Raw genomic sequence first — 17,873 nt, 5'->3', positions numbered from 1 at the left:
AAATTTGGTTTCTCAGAAAACTTTACTTTTAATCCACACAGCTGTATTTTCATAACTTTAACAAATTTTACAGTAAATGGCCTTATATTCTTTTTCCCTAAGAAAAAAATTACTGAGCCTTGAGAAGATAGTTCTAAAATAATAATTTTTATTTTTTTAATTTAATTTTTTAAAAAATTTTTACTGATTTGAGAGAGACAGAGCATGAGGGGGGCAGGGGCAGAGGGACAAGCAGACTGCCCACTGAGCAGGGAGCCTGAAGTAGGACTTGATCCCAGGACCCTGAGATCATGACATGACCCAAAGGCAGATGCTTAACTGACTGAGCCACCCAGATGTCCATAAAACAATTTTTAAAACTTAAAATGGTATATAGCGTGAAAAAATTCAACTGAAGTTAGACTCATAAATGACAATTTTGTAAAAACCCATGTTTTAATTCTTTGTAGCTTCAAAGTAAAGTGTAGTGATAAAACCTGAAATTTCTGACTATTTATGCATGTAATTCTTTAACATGGAAGGATAATATAGTTTTAGGTTGTTATTCAACCACAGAAAGGTCTTTAATTTTTATTTTTTATTATCTCTATATCTACACTACAAAAAAGATACAATTTTTTGCAATGTATAATATCTTGAATTCTGTAGCAGAAAATGTTAATGAGAAATACCAATACTCAAAAATCACAGTGGTCAATAGGCTTGTAATATACGTCAACAGTAAAAAATATATATATATAAGTAACATTTATTTTTCATTTAATTAGATCATCTCCTTGGAAAAATTTACTCGAGTTCTGTGAATCAGATATGGGTTGTTTTTTTTTTTTTTTTTTCATTTTACCAACAAAGAAGAGTAGAAAATCAAACTTTCACCTCCATTCAAGTTCCAAAGATCCCTTTCTCCTTCTCCCCACCTAGTAAATACAGTTTTATTTACAACAGCCTCAAAGGTTGCCTGACGCTCAGTCAACACATTGAAGCTGACCAACATGGGGTGAGATGGGGGTGGAACTGGCTCCCGAACACAAGACACAAAATCTCCTCTAATCTCTATGTGCTCTTTGGACAGACAGCTAATATACTGCTTTGTGCTTTAGAATAAATGTTGAAATCTCTGACCTAATATCAGAATAAAAGATAGGACTCTAGCAAGACCTGCTGAGATTCATTTCTTTGAAAGCAATGGATTAACTGACAGTTACTCTATTGATTTATTAACTCTTATGTAAACATCTTTACCAGACTGTACTGCAACAGTGACTACTATAATACTTCTATAATAAATGAAATTTTAAAATTTAATAATTAACAGAAAAATAAAATAATCATAAATAAATTACAGTGAAAGAAAAAAAACCACTGCATTGGACAGATGGCTATCCATTTCTCTAGCCTTCTACTAGAAGCACATAGTTTGAGTCAAGTGACAAATTATGGAACCCAGAAAGATGGAAGATCACAAAGGCAATAAACCAAAAATAGAAAGCTAAGTACTGAAGAATTATGGATCTGAACGGGATTTTAAGATTATCTATCTTGTACTTATTTTACAGATTAGTAAACTGAGAGCCAAAGAGATTAACATTGTCCCAGCTCATGCAATAAGAGACATATTAAGAGGTTATGACCCTAACCAATTAAAATTTTGCCTTACACTCTCAGCATGAATTAAAAACAAACAGGGGTACCTGCAGGCTCAGTCGGTGAATCATGCAATTCCTGATCTTGGGGTTGTGAGTTTGAGCCTCACGCTGGGTGTAGAGAGTACTTAAAAATAAAATCTTAAAAAAATAATAATAAAACGAGGGACACGTAGGCAGCTCAGTCGGTTAAGTGTCTGCCTTCAGCTCAGGTCATGATCCCAGGATCCTGGGATCGAGCCCTGCATCAGGCTCCATGCTCAGCGGGGAGCCTGCTTCTCCCTCTGCCTGCTGCTCCCCCTACTTGTGCTCTCGCGCTCTCTCTGACAAATAAATAAAATTTTGAAAAAAATAAAATAATTAAACAAACAAAAAGATACAGAGGAAAGTGCGTCAAAATGAGTCAGGAGAGAGATCTCTATTCTAGGACCAAGTCTACCTCTGTAGAGGTCAGGGTAATTCATTTAGACTCTGGCCCATGGTTTCCTCACTTATAACCTGAGAACACAGGACTGGTTGTATAATCAAGCATGAATACCGGAGAACTAAAGTTCGTAAGTGATTCATTCCAGTAATTAATAATTTTGTAAATCAGGACCTTTTCACTATGAAAATTAGAAGTTTTGGCTAGGAACATCTGCATACTCACAACACATAAAACTGACAAAATCTTAAAGAACCACTGAAGTACCTAATTAGAAAGACCTGGGTCTTTTAAAGGAGCCTGAAGTACCCACTCATTCTGAAAAATAGGCTTAGACATGAGCAGTACTTTCCACCTTATTATTCAGAAAAGTTCAATCAATTAAGATCAGGGAAAATACACACACACACACACACACACACACAGTCAGAGAACTGAAATTTTTGACACGGACTTAAAACCTTATTTTAGGAATTTGCACATTACATTACAATAATGCTTACTTCAGGAACCTAATTCAAGCTGAAAAACAAGATGAAAAATTTCAATAATTAAAACATTAGGGGTTGTACAGAATGAGTGTTGTTTAGCCAGCATTTCAAGCATGAGAAAAAGCTTTTACATAATCAGTTCACAGTGTTATCCAAAAATGATATAATGCTTTAATGCTTTAGGAAAGCCAATGGAAAACAGAGGATAGAATGTGGAGTAAAATATAATCCTGTCACGTGGCTGGCCTTGAAAAGGGATTAATATCATGCATAAATTCAGTGAGTCTTGAAATACCACAGCTGAGTATTTTTATATTCAAAACTTTTCAGAGAAGCCTCTTACCTTCCCAGAATCTAGCAGCTGCTGAAAGTCTTCCATTGTATTAGCCACAACCATATGAGTCTTAAGGTCTTTGGAAGCCCTATCAAAATATAATTGCAAAAGAATACATATGTTTTCTTACTAATACGACAAAGTTTTTTTTTTTTTAAATAAGCATAATTTAACAAAAGAGCAATAGTTTGGAAGTGAGAACATCTCAACTTGAGTCTCAACTTTGCCGCTAGCAGTGACATGCAGTAAATCTCAGTTAACTCATCCCTGTATTACTCTTAACACCAGATCAAAGGGGAATTTGCCAAGCACACAACAGACAGTAATTACTTCTGTTATTGCCATTAAATCTCTACTGACCAACATTCTATCCCTGGCTATACCGCTTACCATCTATGAGAGTCTACGTTATTTTTAAAACCTCTTTGGTCTTAGTTTTCCTTTCTACAAAACTGGAAAAATACTAAAGTAAATCTACCCATCATATAGGATTGTTGTGAGAATCAAACACAAAGGCATGAAAATGTTTTTAAAAAGGAAAAACTATAAATAACACACTATTCAACCTGCTTTCATATACTATGTAATTCTTTTGTAAGAACTTCATGTTTTAGAAATAGAAATAAGCATTACTCTCTTTCACACTCAAAGTCACACATTACATGAGGATGACTCATGGGTGGTGAAAGAGAAGGCGTATTTTTCTTTTCTGAATCTCAGGACTAAGACCATGTGAATTCTGTGCCAGGAACTGCTAGCTCTCCACCAAATTCCCTCCTTCTGACTTTTTCATAGTAGGATAGGCCCATGTGAATAAATTATAGCCAATGAGATCCAGGAAAAATGTATAAGGCTTAAGCCTTAGGGTGGGGCAAAAACGCAACTTTATGAAATCTACATTATTAGTAAATTTACTGAATAAAAATGTCAATGATAAAACTGCTTTTTAGCCACGAAAGCAGTGGTTTTCCCATCAGGGGTATGCATCTGAATCACACACAGAACATTTTTACAAAACTATTTTTACTTAAAACCAATGGATCAGAAACTCCAGGTGTAAGGCTCAGGTATGTTTCTGTTCCCCAAGCCTCCCAGGTGACTCTGAAGAGAAACCCCTAGAAAAGAACCACTGTACTAAATGCACTATTTAAATGGCAGCAGTAAGGACAGGCAGCTTTCCAATCTTTCACCTCTGACAATATGACCTGTTCTCAGTTCAGATGGACTTCAAATGCACTATTCATTAGTAGGCTAGGTAAATCCTTGAAGTCAAGTGACTCATTACCATTCTCATTTTAGGGCAAGCAAGCCAAGAGAAGCGAAATCACTTGCCCAAAAACACATAAGCACAATGCCAAGGCTAAAATTAGTTCAGTCCTTAAATGCACTATTTACTGAGGCCTAATATGAGTTAGGCACAAGGTATTAGAAGACATACGAATAGATAAGATGCAGGCACTACCTTCCCCCAAACTGAACCCCTATCCCAAGTGGCAGTGGGCCTTCCTCTTTGTCTCAGGTGGGTAGGAAAAAATAAGGTGCCACACGTATGCACAAATCTAGTGCTTCTGTCCTGAGATCTCCTGAGTCTGGAAGAACCCTCTCCACAGGCCAGGGCAGCCCTGAAGCTTCCTTTTACCCCAGACCCCCAATCCCAGTCAAAAGGCTCTTTGCCTTGGCTCCACGTCATAATCACGTAGGGAACTTTTAATAGTAAAGCTGCCACACTCACTCTAGACCAACTAAATGAACATCTCTGGGAAGGGTCTAGGCATTGCTGTTTTTTAAAGCTTCCTAGGTGCTGCTAATGTGTATCCAGCAGGTGAGAATTAGTGCCTTAATCCCTCAAATTTGTATGTCATAAAAGCCCGTATTTAAAGTCAACCCAAATTAGTCCACGGGACAGGCAGGCCAGCGCTGCAAACCTCGTAGGAGGCAGAAAGCCCTTGGAAAAATCATGATACGGGTCAAAAACATGAGAGAGAGGCAAATTAGGAACTATGGGAGCTCAGAGGGAAAGAGGACTTCCAGTTGGGGCACTCAAAAAATTCTTCAGTACAGCTGTCAAAAGCTGAATAGGGTTTCAAGATCAGAGACAAAAGCAATCCTAAGGAACTAACCTTGTAAAAAGGTTCACATGGATGTCTTCCAAAAGAGAATGAAGTTTAGTCTCAGCCTCATTATCAGCTACTGTCAGCTTTTCTCCAGTATCTCGTCTGACAGCTACAAACTGGCAGCTCTTCATATCACGTGGCCCAACTTCGAGTCTGATGGGAACTCCCTAGAAAACAAAAAGGCAGTTAAAATGATACATGCCTGTCTCCATTTGGAGATATAGAATATTTCATGACTTTATCTACTATAATTATGAAAACCCCAAAATCAAAGGCATAAGCAAACAACAAAAACAACAGGCAATATTCCTGAGATACTACAAAATTCTATTTCAATAAGAACGTATAAACCTAAGAAAAAAATGTACTGCGCAAGCGGTTTTGAGCTAAAAGTTGTGTTTAATGGAGAAACATGAGGGTAGTGCTGTCTAGATCAATATTCCTACCTCTTCTCCCATAAGAGCACGCACAGAAAGTTCCATTTGTAAGGCACATAAGGTGGTAAACAGAGAGGGCTTCTTGAATTTAAGCCTCCCCCAAGTCACTGGATCAGTACACCTCGGCACATCTGTGACTCATTCACGGCACAACGGTGTGGTTAAGTCTCAGTTCTGGATACTCTAGTGTGCAGCGTGAAGGGCTTGTTAAAGCAGACTGCTGGGCTCCCCCTGCCAATTCATATTTCTTTTTTTTTTAAGATTTTATTTGACAGAGAGAGAGACAGGAAAAGAGGGAACACAAGCAGGGGGAGTGGGAGAGGGAGAAGCAGGCTTTCTGCTGAGCGGGGAGCCCGATGCAGGGCTCAATCCCAGGACCCTGGGATCATGACCTGAGCTGAAGGCAGACGCTTAATGACTGAGCCACCCAGGGGCCCCTAAAGATTCCTATTTCTAACAAGTTCTCAAGTGATACTGGGACCGCACTCTGGGAACCACTCCTCAATTCCCTCTGGATTTTACAAAGGAGCTTATTAAGGACTATATGCAACTTTAAGCCTGTGAATGTTCAACCCTTTTGAATGCTCCAGGAGAGGAATTAAGGCCCAGAGAGACCTTATGTTTAGGATCTAGAACCTTACCTGACAAAAAGGTTTTTTTAGACATTTTTTCTTTTTTGAGCAAATGATCCTCTAAAACTAATTTGGGGTTTCAAATTTAAGTTAGGAGGCTCTACATAAACAGTTTAGCTGATGGCAGTCCCCCAAATCAAAGTCAAAGGAAAATTTTTAAGTGTTATTCTAAAAAAAAAAAAATTATCTTTAGAGATGACTTATTTTATAAAATAATGAATACCATAGAACAAATTATTGTATGCTAAATATGACATTATTTTACTGTTTTCCTTTATTCACCTAATGTATGCATATGTAACAGTGCAATGAGATTTGTAAGAGGAATAAGAAGAAACAGATCTTGTCCTCAAGGAGCTTCATGTTTCGCCAGATAAATAAGGCATGCATACAAATAATCAGTACAGAAAATCAGAAGTGGGAGACTATCCTCAGCTGGAAGAAAGAGAAGGAAAGTTACCAGAAAGGCAAAAATTAATGAGTAATTTCATCAAAACTTAGGAACAGTCTATAAAATAACTGACCTATATCTACAAAAACGCACATGTCATGAACGACAAAGAAAGGCTAAGGAACTACTCCTGAGTAAAGGAAACTAAAATGACAACTAATGGCAACAGGATTGGATCCTGTACTGGACGAGAAGAGCTACGGCAGCTCAGAGCAGGGCATCAAAGCCTGAGTCGGGCATGAGGGCATCTTGGCGTGAGAATAACCTGGCACAGTGACACAAGCCCATGCGGGTAAGGAGAGCACACACAGGGGAGTGAGTGGCAATGGCTGGAAAGATCATCTGAGGCCAGATCACAGAGGAAGCATATATTCTGTTGACTGTTTTTTTCTAAGTAAAAAGTTATGAATTTACTCATAAAGAACTGTTTTTTGTTTGCTTGTTTCTTTTCAGTAGCAACACAAAATTATCTTAGTCTGCCAACACAGTAAAAAGAAAAGTTAATTCACTCATACTATTTTCCCCTTTCTAACTTTCTTAATACAGGAAGAGGTACTAAAGAAGCTGTGGGAGTCCCTGGGTTCTGGTCTGGTAACTACACCATATACTCATTGTTAAACTGAGTCTCCCAATACATACACATCCCACCCCACCCCTAACTGCCTCACTGTACAAAGTTAATCACTATCAAATGAATACGAATCTAGATGTTCCAAAATACTTTGTTTTCTCAAGAATTCTTGGACTAAATGGAGATGAAATGGCATGAAGAAGTGCCACCAGTACTTTTCACTAACTAGTGACCCCTCTCACTGTTCTTTAATCTTGGGCATCAAGTTTAGCACTTAGGTGTTCTGTTTTTTTTCCTGAGAATTGTAGACAATGAAGTTGGAGCACAGCCTACTCATACTCAGTATAGGCTCATCAGGGTACTAGAAAGAAGAGTGACAGGGAAAAGTCAAATCGATCCTTGAGGGAGCAGAGAGATGGAAGAGGAGGAAGACAGAAGGGAGACGTGAATATGGATGCCTTTTTCTCTCCTTTCAATCCAGCCAGTAGCAAAGAGTATGTTTCTCCTTTAACATTTGGAATCTCAGGCAACGACACGTGGGATCAGACAAGCTGCCACTGGGATCACACAACAGCTATTTCTAAGTAAGCAAAAAATACTGCAATTAAAAGGAAATTATGCGAGAAAACATTTATCTTTAAAGTCTTCATTAAAGGTAGGAGAGTAAGTAAAGGAAAAAGTGTGTTATACACAAGGGAAACAAAACCAATATAACTACTAATTTTTAGCACAGAAGATTTACCTTAGGGGCCAATTAAAACAAATAGAGGTATAAATACCAGCAACTTTGGGAACCCTGGATGTGTTCCTACTGAATAATCCCAATACAGCTCAGCTTCCATACTTGGAACCAGCGTGGAGCTGCAAGAGCACCACACCTTCTCATCTAGTTCCTGTAATGTGAGTTTAGAAATCTGCTGCTCTAGTAAGAGTCCCTTGGTAAAGCATATGAAAAAAATTACATTCCAGAAGTTTGAAAAATGGAATTAAAAATATAGATCTACTAATGACAATGTGCAATAAATGAAATTTATATTAAAAACATTAAATCAGAATTTAGCTTTGAATATACAAAATAAAAATCAACAAATGGGTGTGAAACAACATGGTGTGAAAAACCAAGTACACTACTACTTTCTGATGTTTTACTGATTAGCTGTTAACAATGACAGCAAGGTGGTGACCATGCACCATTATTCTGATAACCTCACTGTTTAAACAGCTTACTTATTATATACATTCCTAGTATAAACATTTTAGTATAACAATGCTATGAGGTTTATTAATCATATATAAGGTCTTCAAAATCACTTTAATTCTAACATAATAAAAATAACCTTCCACAAAAAAGATTTTAAATTTAGCAAATATATAAACTTTATCACTATTACAAAGACCTGGACTGTGTGAAAATTAAGTGAAATTTAAGTGAAGAGGAAAAAAATTCACAACTATCCAAATAGAGAAAAATAATGAGAAAGTCTTACATTTTATAGAAGCATATGTAAAGAAATTCTAAATCCAAATTCGGAGTATGGAAGTAAAAGATGCAACTGAGGAATTTACCTTGAGCTCCCAGTGATTGAATTTCCAACCTGGAGAATAGTTATCTCGCAAATCAACTCTAACCCGAATACTAACACTGAGTAACCGCTTTCGATAATCATTGCATTTTGCAATCAGAGCCTCTCTGTCTTCTTCAGAAAGCGCATTTGTAATGCCACAAGGAATAACCACCACCTAGAACCAGCACAATAGCACAAATTTATACAAAGAAACAGCATACAAAGTAATGCGGTCATATTGCTGCATAATACCCAGGAATAAAAACCTACTAGGGACTACACATTCTAACACAGATCCACTTGTGTGATTTCTAATCTCCATGGAATGTCTACCAACCAGCTGCACATTACTTGTCTATGCTAAATGCATTCTCATTTGACTTACTATATTTCATTAAACTTATTATGAATCATTTCAAAAAATGATTTCTAAAAAAGTTTTTTATAAGCAGCTAAAAATTAAAAGAGCAAAAAAACAATAACAGAAATAATACACATAGTTACCAATACTAAGGTCCAGACTGTATTTTATAGAAAGAATGATAAACAGAAGTATTTTCCTTGGGGTGCCTGGGTGGCACAGCGGTTAAGCGTCTGCCTTCGGCTCAGGGCGTGATCCCGGCGTTATGGGATCGAGTCCCACATCAGGCTCCTCCACTATGAGCCTGCTTCTTCCTTTCCCACTCCCCCTGCTTGTGTTCCCTCTCTCGCTGGCTGTCTCTATCTCTGTCGAATAAATAAATAAAATCTTTAAAAAAAAAAAGTATTTTCCTTACCTGAACAGAAGCTACACGGGGTGGTAATACTAAGCCCATGTTGTCTCCATGAACCATGGTCATAACACCAATAGTTCGAGTTGTCAGGCCCCAAGAGTTTTGATAGGCAAATTGCTTCTCTCCTGGCGTCTTTGGATCTTCAAAAATAATTTCAAACATTTTGGAAAAATTCTGCCCTAAATGATGTGATGTCGCTCCCTAAAATAGAGAAATACAAGTGTTAATTTTAATAACTAATTGTGCCTTTGAAAATGATTTCTCTAAGATCATATACCTTAAAATGACAGTACATGTTTTATCTTCCTTGTTTTTTTTTTAATATTAAGTTTTTAAAGCATAAATGATACAACAAAAAGACTAGGATTAGAAAAAAAAACAACACCAGGGCAGAAGCATACTGCCATGAGCAGCCCCTTTCATAGGGATAACTTCAACTACAAAGGCTAAAAGAGAATCCATGCTTTGGTAATTCAGGATACGAGCCTTCACTTAACTGACCTTAGAGATTGGTAAGAATGGGATAGATAAGCATGAAATTGTAATGTGGCCTAGAAAGCACATGAAATATACTGATCTTTTTGGGGGGAAAGAGTCTACTTCTCTGGTGACAGAAATCTACTGGATGTGCCCGCAGGCTATGCTTACAGTCACCTATGAACCGTATGCAGCACTTTGCCGGTACCTGGATGGCTCTTCCACTAGCGGATATAAACACTTCTAAGGTAGTTGTATAATCTCCTCCTGCAAATTTCTCCTTTTCAGTCTTTCTGCCTTTTACAACAGGAATTGCCAGGAGTTCTTCGTATACCTGAGCGTATAAGTCAAGTATCTGCAATACCTGTAAAAACATTTTAAATACGAAACTGTTCAAATTTATGGTGTATTTATTTCTTACAGACCTATAAAACTATATGATTTAAAACTAACTGTGGTGGGAAAGTACATCAAACAATGAAAACCTTTTCTTATGGAAAAGTTAAAGCAGCCAGTGTGTATTTATTAAGAAAGACATTCAACAAAGTAACGTAAAACAAGTTAACTTTTTTAAAATGTTCATAAATTTACAATGTAAGAAAAAAAGTTTGTGCAAAACATAAATGTGTGTGTGACGGTATAGTAACCAGGGTGAAAATCTTCTGAAGAATAATTAATTTCACCCCTGGGATTATAATTTCCATATATAATTTCCTCTATACATGGAAGTACAAATAAATTTTCACCTGAAAATTTAAAACTGCACATTTTCTAATAAAATTTCATTAAAGCAGTTTCTTAAGTCTGTGTATATCTGTATTAACTTCTTTTTCTTTTAACAGGTGGTACATAAATTTTAAGTAACAAAATAATTATATCAGGAAATTATCTTTTAAAGTTATTTTGAGATCATATTAAATTTCAATTTACAGTCACTTATTAAATGATTATCATGTAAGTAGATAACACTGCATTACTTATAGTTGGGGGGGGAAGCACAGCCTGGAAAAAGAAATGGAACATGATTAATATGGAAGACAACTTTTTATACCTCTTCTGCTGCTTCTTCGAAGGTAGCAAATGCACTGTGCCCTTCTTGCCAAAGGAATTCACGAGTGCGTAGGAAAGGCTGAGGATGTTTGAATTCCCAACGCTAGAAGAGGCAAGAATACAATTCGATCATTATGGAGAGCTTTTCCATTTTTCTTAACAATTTAAATGTGGCAAGTAACCAGAAATCATAATTGTAATCTGTAACTGTGATTAAAAAATGCTTCCATTCTCCCAATCCTTTGAATATAAAAATAAGGAAAAACAAAATGTGCTTTAAAAAAAAACTGAGTACGAAGAATAATGAAAGAACGTAAGAAACAGTATGTACCTACCACCACATTACACCACTGATTGAGCCTGATGGGCAAATCTCTGTGCGACTGCACCCATTTTGCATATGCAGGATACATTACTGAAAAGATACAGGAAAACACAGATGGTTAGTCACTGAAGGTTTTATTTCTCTCTGAAGGCCGGTAAGAGTTACACCAGTAACATAGTCAATAGAAATTAAAATGCTGTGTTTGTGTAAATGCATTTCCAATGTCTGTAATGGTAAGTGAACGGTATTACTACATTATTTCATAAAGCAGATTAGTCAAGGAAATAAATCTACCTAAATCTGACCTTATTTTGTTCTTCACACTGAAACTTACACTTCACATCTGACTCTTCAACTGTTTTATTTTCAAAAACACTAAGTGCAGCTCTTAGAGCATATACCATGCTCTCTGAAATTCTTAGCACTTATGATGCTCTTTAGTTCCCACGTTCAATCCACAAAGTTAATATCACACTCTTAGTATCAAAGATGCGAAATCTGAGCATAGGGAAGCTAAATAACTTGCTGAATCCAGCACAGTTATCTATTAGAACTAATAGAATCAGATTAAATCTATCTAATGCATCTACCCACAGTATGAAAGTTCTTTGCCATGAATTGTTTAAGTGAAGGTGTCGGTCTAATCACAGCCTACTCATGACTATCTAGAATTACTAAAAACTCTGCCAGTCAGAAAACAGCTGGTGTTATAATTTCATTAATGCATCCTTATAACATTATACAAGACTATCAGCAGAAGTATGAAGTAAACAGTAAATAATCCTTCATTCTAAAGATGGATAATTACTTTGGAAAACACTGACAAACCCAAAAACCTTTCAGAGACTTTTTTTTACCTGCAAAATGGAGATTACAATCGCTGCCTCCACCTCTCTCACTCACTATTATAAGAATACAATTTATAAATGAAATCACTTAGTAATCTATAAAAACCCTATACAAATATAAATGTATTAAAATGACTAACAAAATTTGTAAGAAAACATGGCATAAAATATCAGTATTTGGCAAACTTAATCAATTCCAAGATTTAAAACTATTCTAAGTCTTGTAAAGTTCTGAAAACTTACAGTATCAAATAAAAAATGATTAAAAACAAAACAAAACACTTTATTCTAATGATTAAGAGCTCTGCAATGTTTACTGCACTGAGAATAAAATTCTATGTAACTTCAGTATATATTCATCTTTATCAACATTCATTAAACTGTGTACTGTCAAGGAGGATCATAAAAACACAAAATCAACACTGAGGTGACTCTAGAAGCCGTCTCTAGTGCTCTCCGGTGCCCCAAGGCCCATCCTCACCTGTTTCACTAGTGGGACGAACGGCAATTGGTTCTGCCAACTCTGTTTTGCCAGATCTTGTAACCCAAGCAACCTAGTGAGAGAAAATCATTTTCCATACATTTTTTAAACAGCATTTCAGAGAAACAGCACAAATACAGGCAAATTTCTATTTCAATTTTTGCTACAGAAATTAAGGCCAATTAAAATAATTGCTGCTGTTCCTGGTAAGAAAAGGAGATACTTACTGTCCTTCTAAATATTTAGCAAAAAGTAAGAGCCAGTTAATGTAACAAATAGAATCATAACTTGTCCTGAAGGTAGAAATATGTACATATTTTTTAATGGCTTTATATTTCTCTAAATTGGTCTTGCCATTTAAATTACTGCTCAAGTGTGAACTGAAAATACACTTTCAAGTGTATGAGAGAAAACTGCGAAAATACACAAAGCAAGCTAACTTACCTCAGGGGCAAAGTCAGCAATATGAGTCTTCTCTTTCTCTAATGCACCTTGAGACACAAACATGGGGAAATAGCAGTTTTCAACACCAAGTTTCTTGATCTCGGCATCAAAAAAGTCCTTGATGGATTCCCAAATGGAATACGCCCAGGGACGAAGAATATAGCAGCCACTTACATCATAGTATTCAATCAGTTCTGATTTTGTGATGACCTTTTTAAAAGAAAAACATGGTCTTTGAGGCCTAAATTAAACCAAAATTATAATACAAGTGCCAAGTGAATGATAACCAAGCTTCAAATCTGGAGGCTCCCACTGTTGGTGCATCCCCTTAATGCGTGTAAAATGGGCTTTTCTGTAGTGAGAAACACCAAGCTTAATCCCTGAAGGCTTGAATTCCAATCTTGCTTCTGCTGTTTACTATCTTTGTGACTTTGGATTAATCCCTTTACCTCGCCATTAAAAAAAAAAAAATTGAATAATGACTATCTCATAGGGCTACTTCCTAATTCATTGCTTTATGTGAACATGCTCTGAAAACTGTGACACGTTAAATGGCTATACCATACGTTATTAATGACATCATATATTACTTTGTGTCTGGACTTTCAGAATCTAAATACAAAGCAGTCTTCGAGAAATTTAAAACATGAAAACAAACTGAATGGATACTCACTTGAGAATACCAATCTGCAAGGTTTTCTTCTTTTTTTGCCTCAAGACCCAACCTGTAGATATGAAAAATAAAATATGAGTCCCTTCATCAACTGCTTTTATGCTGAATGGAAACAAACTTCTGAAGTTCAAAACAGAAGAGGTTTTTCTTCAATACGAGTTATTTCCACATTTATCGCTCTTGTATATTCATTCCCAAGATAATGCTTTAGCCTCTTAAAAGGTGGTAAGATGCTGCCCACAAAGCACTAGGAATGTCAAGCTAGCAAAAGCTACAATTTTCATGCAGACATCTCTTCTACAAAGTTCTTTAGAAGATAATGTATTTGTAGTAAAGACAGAATTTATTCACATAGAATTCTGTCACTAAAAAGTAAGAAGAATCTTTTGCCAAACTCAGTCCAGAAAACATTGTAATTATCAAGATCGCCGTCCCACTGAAAGTGACATGTAAAGAGCAATGAAAACAACGGCTGTGTATGTGTGCACACATCAGTAGATATAATCCGTACATAGTCTACAAATTTTTCTTTTAATTGCAGTAAGTAAAAGTTGCAGAGACAGATGCAAAGTAAGTTAGATCTGCAATAAAAAACTATTCTAGACGATGATCTTTTTCTTGAAACCAGTAATTATTCAAGAACTGTGGTCTTACGATCCACACACAAAAAAATCACCCATCAGTCCTGTTTACAAACAAGGCTTTATTGGCTTAAAATCTTAATGTACTTATAGCTGACTTCTCCACTGTTTCACTTTGACGTGGCTCAAGAGGCCTACATGAAACCTGGCCCTTCCACAAACAGAGGTAAAAGGTGAGAAGTTCTGTTCTCTCTTGTATTATTCTATGAACTATAATTCTGATTACTCAGTCAATACAAAGAAAAACAACTATTATATTCTCTTGTTTAAGGAGACGTTGCATGTATGATGTGAGAGTTAAGAGGCAGAATTTTAAACAAATCTAAAACCAAAAGCGCTCTCTCTCTCTCTCTCTCTCTCTCTCTCACACACACACACACACACACACACACACACAAAATCTCACAATAGCAGTTGCTAATGATAGCGTTTTCTTTTTATTAAACCCCTGCAGGAAGCTAGCACAAAGTCTACCCTAATTTTGCCATGGGAATTACGGACAGGGACATCAAATTATTCATATGAACTGGAACATATTCAAACATCATCTATTTCACTGTTTTGTCTTTTAAACAGCTTTGTTTTATATTATCCTACCAAACTTGAAATCCTATCAAGAGTGAAGTTGTCATTTAGTCACCATGAAAAATTTTCATCTGAAGAATCTGGTTAAGTTGTTAAGGCAATGAATATTGTCAGGCTACCAACTGTGTTAAAAGGGAGGAAAAGGGGAACATTTATAGATACTTGTTTTCATTTGTGGAGCCAAATGATCCCTCAGTAGTTACAGAGGAAACTAGCTGTGGTTACCAATTCATTAAGGTGGTAGGAGAAACTGGGAAGATGGGCTACAAGCATGGGAGTGAGACTTCACTGAACTTTTTATATTCTGAGAGTCCTAAACCAAGCAAACAAATTTGTTACCTAAATAAATAGAAAATTAACAAAAGCTATTTGCTGGCACTGTACCTCTATCATTCTCCAACTTCACATGACAGTCAAACTAACCAAAGTCTGTTTTTTAAAAAATAGTTTCAGAGTTGAATTCCTTCACAACTGCTTCACTTGGAATGAAGCTTCCGTGTTCTATTACCTGGTCTGTTTCTTAGGCCCCTGCCCTTCTCCCGCTCCACTGGATGACAGTCCACTTCCTTGGCTTTTAAAGGAGTCTTTCTTTTGGCCATCACTTTGTTTCTGAGGCTTATTCTGCTTTTCAGATTTATTTTCTTTTTCTTTCTTTTTCTTATCTTTGTCCTCAGCCCCAGTGGCAGAGACAGGCTTATACTCTACTCCTGTCAGAGACTTGTACTGTGCTTTCAGCTGAAGGAGTTCCTGCACAGCCGTATCTACTTGATCCTTTAGTTTAACAAAAGAGGAAAAGAGAAGATAATATTTCATTCAAATCACTGTCTAAGCACCAATGTCCAAAGCTTCCTAAGCAGATCTGAAAACATAAGTGAAGGCAGAGGGGAATGTGGTAAGCGTGGAGAACGTTAAATATACTAACTACTGAAAACAAAAAAAATACGACAAACAGAATTGTACAAAAGAGGGACTGAAACACAGTACGGTAATTGCACTGTCTGAACAGGAGTCATTAGCCACATGTGGCTATTTAAATTCAAGTAAATAAAATTGAAAACTCAGTTCCTCCGTCACAACAGCCACATTTCAAGTCCTCAGTGGTGACACGTGGCTAGTGACTGCGGGACGGGACAACTGCTACAGAACACTTCCACCATCACAGGAAGTTCTATCAGAAAGCTCTAGTATGTAACATGTATTCCACTGCAATTTAAGTTAGGGCCATTACACTACATACGTTCAACATTTCATAATCATAAAGATGACAGTAATCAAGTTTCCGTATTACTGGTTAAACTTTAAAACCTGTAATGACGTACTGTTTTCCATTCACAAATCTGTATGAAAAAAAATCCTACTCCAATGAAGAGAATATAATTAGCACAGACTACACCAGAGCTCAAAATAACCCTTGCCATTTGAGATTGACTCAGCGTGAGGAGAATGAGTAAAACCAGAGCATGCACCAAGGGCCTATAATGAGCCAGGCACTGCTGGGGTCTAGGTCCCTATTCTCTAGGATCTCACAGACTAGAGAGAAGCAGGCAACAGCTAAAACACAGTGTGTAAGCACAATGTCAGAGAAAGGCAGTCTTATGAGAATGTCGAGTCAAATACAGACAGAGAGAGAAGTGATCAGTGAAAGCTTCTCTAATACCCTAGACAAAGGTTGAGAACTGAAATATATGAGCAGAACTTAGATTTGATGGGCCAGAAAGTGTTCCGGGCAAAGAAAATAGTCTGTCATGTAAAAAACAAAAATACAAACAAAATACCACGCTAACCTTAGAGGCCTTTTCAGCTTTAAGTTTTCGAACAACTTCTCCTTGAGAAGCTACTTTGTCAAAAAGTACTTTGGCTTCCGGTGTTTCTGGACCACTAGGCTCAGAGCTGTTGGTTGAGTCTGAACTTTGAGATAATGGAGGCTGACCAGGAATGTACTCCTTTCCAGTTTTCTCTTTATACTGAGCTTTCAGAGAGAGTAAGCATTCCACAGCTTCATTTACTTTAGCCTGAAATAAAAGACAAAAAACAATTATTTAAAACTTTCTGAAATTTCTGAAAATTTCTGAAAATCAATGGTTATTAAAAGTTAATTACCACCAAAGCATTCTTATAAATAATCATCATGGAGGACCCCAAGCAACAAAGGAGTTCACTTATAAAATAACAGATCAAAGCTAAAAAAAAAAAAAAGTTAAAAATATAAATCGTATTAATCCTATATACAAATCATAAAAATAAACATAAACACATACACATATAGCACTTTAAGTTCCCATTTAACATATGTAAACAGACAAATAAATAACAGAATATCTAAGCAAACTGGCAGTGTCCGAGCCCTAGGTCTATAAATACTGGAGTCAGAAATTACAAAATCAGAATGAAGATCAGCTCAATGGCTTTGCTACACAAACCTTATTTTCATTAGCCTACTAAACAAACACTAAATACAGCACAAAACAAACAAACCACAGCTTGGGCCCAACTAAAGAATACATTATTCTTTTAAAAATTTACAATAAAATGAGACGGTATATAGAGGTTTTTTTTTTTTTTTTAAGATTTATTTATTTTAGGGAGCAAGAGAGCACATGCAGGGGAAGGGGCAGAGGGAGAGAGGGAGGTAGAGAAGCAGACTCCCCATTCAGCACAGAGCCCAACACAGGGCTCGATCTCATGACCCTGAGAACCTGACCTGAGCTGAAACCAAGAGTCAGATGCTTAACTAACTGAGCCTCCCAGGAGCCCCAGTATGTTGAGGTTTTAATTAGACATTAAAGTATATACATCATCCTCTGATACTTCAATGTAATCATAATGAAAAAGAACAAAATACTCAGCCCAGCTGAGACGCTTATGATTCTAGCAGAGAAGGACAACAACGCAAAGGACAAAGGCTGAACGCTTT

General features: G+C 36.6%; 1 protein-coding gene across 1 annotated transcript in view; it reads right to left on the bottom strand.

Moving 5' to 3' along the window:
• Window positions 1-17,873, bottom strand: part of EPRS1 (glutamyl-prolyl-tRNA synthetase 1) — a 65,621-nt gene that overhangs the window by 2,100 nt on the left and 45,648 nt on the right. Inside the window, exons 19-30 of the mRNA XM_045809629.2 lie at window positions 16,744-16,971; window positions 15,468-15,730; window positions 13,734-13,785; window positions 13,061-13,270; window positions 12,617-12,689; window positions 11,298-11,377; window positions 10,964-11,065; window positions 10,121-10,276; window positions 9,439-9,636; window positions 8,664-8,837; window positions 5,013-5,173; window positions 2,902-2,980 (exon numbers count right to left, since the gene is read on the bottom strand). Of these exons, the coding sequence (XP_045665585.2) occupies window positions 2,902-2,980; window positions 5,013-5,173; window positions 8,664-8,837; window positions 9,439-9,636; window positions 10,121-10,276; window positions 10,964-11,065; window positions 11,298-11,377; window positions 12,617-12,689; window positions 13,061-13,270; window positions 13,734-13,785; window positions 15,468-15,730; window positions 16,744-16,971 (1,776 nt within the window). The remainder of the gene's footprint in view (window positions 1-2,901; window positions 2,981-5,012; window positions 5,174-8,663; window positions 8,838-9,438; window positions 9,637-10,120; window positions 10,277-10,963; window positions 11,066-11,297; window positions 11,378-12,616; window positions 12,690-13,060; window positions 13,271-13,733; window positions 13,786-15,467; window positions 15,731-16,743; window positions 16,972-17,873) is intronic.

This window comes from Ursus americanus, chromosome 2 (genome assembly GCF_024610735.1).
Source record: "Ursus americanus isolate L20-20 chromosome 2, mUrsAme1.1.p, whole genome shotgun sequence".
NCBI lineage: Eukaryota > Metazoa > Chordata > Mammalia > Carnivora > Ursidae > Ursus > Ursus americanus.
The sequence above is the reverse complement of the archived record's forward strand: the minus strand, read 5'-3'. Positions and strand labels throughout refer to the sequence as shown.